The sequence below is a fragment of the Populus alba genome, chromosome 7 (assembly GCF_005239225.2).
Source record: "Populus alba chromosome 7, ASM523922v2, whole genome shotgun sequence".
NCBI classification, from domain to species: domain Eukaryota; kingdom Viridiplantae; phylum Streptophyta; class Magnoliopsida; order Malpighiales; family Salicaceae; genus Populus; species Populus alba.
The window spans coordinates 5949991-5954474 of NC_133290.1; the positions used below are offsets into that span (position 1 = coordinate 5949991).

A 4484-nucleotide genomic window follows, 5' to 3' on the forward strand; every position below is an offset into this window, starting at 1 on the left:
CATCACACAAGAAATATTTACACAAGCTATATCCACGGCTGCAACTAGAACTCGACCACCCAATGTCTAAACTCAAAAGTCTTTTACTACTTGTACTGGCCCTTGTGGGTTAGCAAATACACATTTTCCTACTGATTAATTGCTCGCATTTGCTTAAAATTGATTAGATGACATTTTTACATGGTATTTGCTTAGAATAGGAGGGATACAAGAGTTTGAGAACAAAGATCATCGAGTCGAATGAAGAAATTTTGCACGAAGTTCAACGAGTTGAGTGAAGAAAAAAGATACAAGCCTGGAAGCATCGCACCTGGGTGTGGCTGTCAAAAATTTTAACGGGAACCACTTACCTTGTCAGCTCTAACAAAATTAGTTAAAGTTGGTATTCACACTGTTCAAAAGTTAGCAGACTAGCTATAGCTTTAATAGTCAGCTTGGAGGAAACTCTCATATGCAGTTCCATCCAGTGTCTTGTTGATATCTTCCCAGTTCTTAACATGGTCTGACAATGGACCTTTGTGTATCTTGACCTGACGGCTCGTTAGATCCATCACTGGAAGGCCTAGAAATGCTTGAACATCTTTTAGTTTCTGCAGCACAAGCATGAAGAATAATGCGCATTGAGAGATGATTTACAGTGCTATCAACAAATGCAAAACTACCACAATCACAAACTGACAATTAAAATGGGAGACCGTTTCCACAGGAAAGGATTATCTCTAGATGGGAACCATTTAAGGGAGCCCAAGACATAAATTAAATTTCATCAGAATTTTAAAATAGATACTAAAAAAAAAAAAAGAATAGTTAGAATTAATCTATAGATCAGCTGGTTGAATGGCAGAAATGTTAGGAAACAAGAATCATTCCAATGATCAAGGTATTTCTCAGTGAACTTCAAAATATAGAAAACAAGATGTATTTTGTGTGAGAACTTGACATGATAACTTACTGTGGGGTTTTTTATGAGATCCTCATAGTACAGAACAATGTGCCTGGTGCTGTTGAAGTATTCTAAAGCCTTGGTAGCTGTTATCTCAACCTCCTTCAGATCAGAAATCAGCAGTGTGGAATTGATCATAGGCTTGTATTTTGCAAGTGTTTCGGCCTACAAGAAATTACAGCTGAAAGCTCAACACTATATGTAGCATGAAAGAGAGTTAGAGTTGGAGGGAGCAGGGGAAATAAAGAAGGACCTCTTCTGTGGAATGAACATGAGACTTGTGGGTCCCATTCAATAGCTTAGCATGACGGTCATAGGAATTCGCAAGAACTGAAACCATGCGACGTAGTAGATTTCTTCGAAACAGAAATATTGCAGAGACACCCCTGCGGTTGAAGTAGTCTGATATTTCCTTGTGATGCTGCATTACTCCCTGCATGAAAGAAAAAAAAAATGGCTATTACTTTGGAATTTTCCTCCCCAAAATAAATAACACATGCACATGATCCTTCTTCTAGTCCCCCATATAGAAATGGGGGTTCTGCCTCCCTAAGGTTCCCTTAGCTGGATATTATTTTAGCAACTAGTTGAGAGAAATTGAATAAAAACTGACATGCAGAAACAAAATGAAAAATGCACTTCTGTAACCTCATTCAACCACGCAAAGTGCAGTCCTAAAAGTATATAATCTTCAAGCAAATATGGAAACCATAAAATTATTTATTTTTATAGTTTATATAAGCAAATAGTAAACATTTTCCTTTAAAGTTATCCAAGTGAAAATTGCTAAAGGTACTACTATCAAGCTAAACAGTCTTCTTATGATAAAAAATGTAAACTGCCTTCGGTCTCTAAATTAGAAAGTGCTCTTGCATGGTACAGCAACTGGTTTCCAAAAACCAGACAGAAAAGGAAGAAATTCCTTGTTAACATCCAAACACAGTTTTTGTTTGGGTATAGATTAATAACATACAAAAAACACAACTTTTTGCCCTCCTAACTGTTCAGTATCAGCTACACTTTATTTATCCACCCTGTTCTCCCACCACAGAAACTGGATTCGCAAAACAGCAGCTCACAGCTCACAGCTCACAACCCCTTCTGAACATCAGCTGATAGCCATCAAATAAAAAAGAAACAACGAAGAATGCTACCTTAGCACTGTTATATCTGCATAGTTTAAGGTACCAATAATTTAACAAGATACTAGAAGCTGATGCGATTAATTTAGATCCAAATAGGGGTTTTCACAAATCTGGTAGGAATTCCTATTATAGAAATAATACGAGAACTTTTAAGTGTCAATTGTTTCTAAAGGTTGATGCTGTTCCTACTTGCCATTTTGTTTATCTAAAGGTTGATGCTGTTCCTTCTTGCCATTTTCTTTCTAATACCATGTATCCTGATTGGATGAACCATGAGATAAGCCAATACCATGTTACAATTGTTTCACACATGAATACGAGTTTGTTAAACACTAAACAATTTGACCCAGGGCATGTCTCCTTGAGAGTTTAAAGTTAGATATTTTATCATAAATACTATTTTTTCCTTCTTTTTTTCCTTTCAAACTAAAACCACTATTTAAGCAGCACATCAATGAAAAACAGGAAACACCTAAATCCATTTCATGATTAAGAATGATAGGCTATTCTGGGCAACCACTAATGTAGAGTGGTAGTTGACAGCTTGATGTTTCTAATTACTGTGCCAACAGCGGGCGATCAAACAAGTCTTTTAGTACCCCACCTAGCAGCACAAATAAGGTAAAGATTTAAACATTAACCTACTTTTCAACCTCAGTTACCTGATTAAGCATCCACTTGAAGCCAACTGCCGCGGAGCATTCATTCTTGGAAGCACTTGTGAACCAGTCCAAATTGTAGACTTTATCTAGAGTCTGTGTAATTGATGAAATATTTATCCTCCTATCCAAAACAGAAAATATCTCCCCATTTGAGCTTACATTAACATGACTGTTTAACAGCGTTTCAAACCATCCACTCCCAGATCTTTGCATCGATAATATAGCAAAGTACCGCACAGGATTCTGTGCGCATTCAGCCCTGTAAACACACCAACACAGTACTTAAGCACACCTTTTAATTAAATCCAATTCAAAAACAAAAGGCAGAAATGCCCAATTACCTGCTAAAAGTTTCAGGATTTGGATAATGTACAGTAGAAATTTGCAAATTTTCATGGTCAACATCAGGAGACGGCCTCTCAATGACTTGGATATCTTGAATTTTAATTTTACTATTGGTACTTATCTGCTTTAAACAAACTGAGCAGATATAAACACCGCAGACCATTGCAAACACTAAAACTATCATCCTTAACAAAATGGGAGTTTTCTTAGCGGGCTTTATGATTATCGTATCCTGTTAAAGAGCAAATTAAGCTTGTTAATAATGGAAGAAATAGTATGCAAACTAGCTTTAAAGAACAAGGAACAGCTGAAATTAAAGTAAAATTATCGTTCCAGTCTTGATCTTAGCTTGGCAGGTGAAGAAATTACTGTGCTAATAGAAATAATTCAAAAGAACAACAATGTTTCACCACAAACAATTAACAACAGAAAGCACCAAAACCATAGAATCTATGTAGTATAAACAGCCAGAAAAGGAAAAAATAAATGATCTTTATAAAAGGAAGAACAAATAGAGTGTCGGTTGGAGAACAGTAGGCTAAGAATAAGCTTAGAAATTGAAATATAAACAACTAGGAAAACCACGAAAAAAACCCAGATCGGGACATGCATTATTCAACAAACCCATTTCAAAACATGTTCCACACAACCATCAACTTACAAAACTGAAACAACAATTTATAAGAAGAAATAGCCTTTTCTACAGCAAATATAACTACTAAAATTAACTAAAAAAAAATAAAGCATCCTTCAACACTACCCAGATAATAAAAAAAAAATTAAAAAAATCTAGCAGCATTTTAAGGAACTCCCATTATTCTACTCATACAAAAGAGAGGGAAGTGAGAATCAGTGGGCACCTTGTTTAATACACAAATATACTCAGCCATTGCTGTATTTCCAGAGAACCCAACAAAGGTAGAGCAAGAAAAAGTATAGATAAAAACAGACACCCTCTCTCTCTATTTCAGATTTTGCTAGTACCCGTACAAATAATGGATGAATTCATCAAGTAGACTCAGCCACAAAGTCTCTTCAAATAGTGAGAGGAGTTTAAAGAAGCTGCCAAAGAGAACTTGACGAAATTTGGAGCTATTTTTTATTTGAAGCCTTGTGGAAAACAACGCTTCATTTAAGGCCTGTGCTTTGCTTTTTATTTATCTTTTTGTAATACCCCAAACAATAGCCGCTGCCTGCTCTTGTATTTCAGCGGCTGGCTTTACTGCCTGCCTCGTTATCGATTTCCCCTCTAGATTTTGTCAAATTATTAAATTATTAGTACCATACATCTTTTTTAATTTTCCTAGGAGAGTCTAAGTTTAGGTATGTAATAATGTAAATGAAAGGTTATTAAAACTAAATAAATCGGGTCAATTCATAAATTAATTC

At 35.7% G+C, this 4484-nt stretch overlaps 1 protein-coding gene across 1 annotated transcript; it reads right to left on the minus strand.

Annotated features, from left to right (window-relative positions):
* Window positions 1-214: 214 nt before the first annotated feature.
* On the minus strand, window positions 215-4247 carry LOC118047893 (uncharacterized). The gene is made up of 6 exons (XM_035057324.2): window positions 3956-4247; window positions 3092-3327; window positions 2751-3009; window positions 1197-1376; window positions 953-1108; window positions 215-590 (listed from the first exon to the last, which is right to left on the minus strand). Exons 1-6 carry the CDS (start codon window positions 3983-3985, stop codon window positions 423-425), a joined length of 1029 nt encoding a protein of 342 aa, XP_034913215.1. The 5' UTR covers window positions 3986-4247; the 3' UTR covers window positions 215-422.
* Between the last annotated feature and the right edge of the window lie 237 nt (window positions 4248-4484).

What these genes read in the sequence shown, in the direction of transcription:
- LOC118047893 (XM_035057324.2), bottom strand. Translation starts at nt 3,985, where the DNA reads ATGGCTGAGTATATTTGTGTATTAAACAAG. An exon ending in AATCCTGAAACTTTTAGCAG is followed by an intron (nt 3,010 to 3,091) that starts GTAATTGGGCAT and finishes GTGTGTTTACAG; the next exon opens with GGCTGAATGCGCACAGAATC. An exon ending in TCAAGTGGATGCTTAATCAG is followed by an intron (nt 1,377 to 2,750) that starts GTAACTGAGGTT and finishes TCTTTCATGCAG; the next exon opens with GGAGTAATGCAGCATCACAA.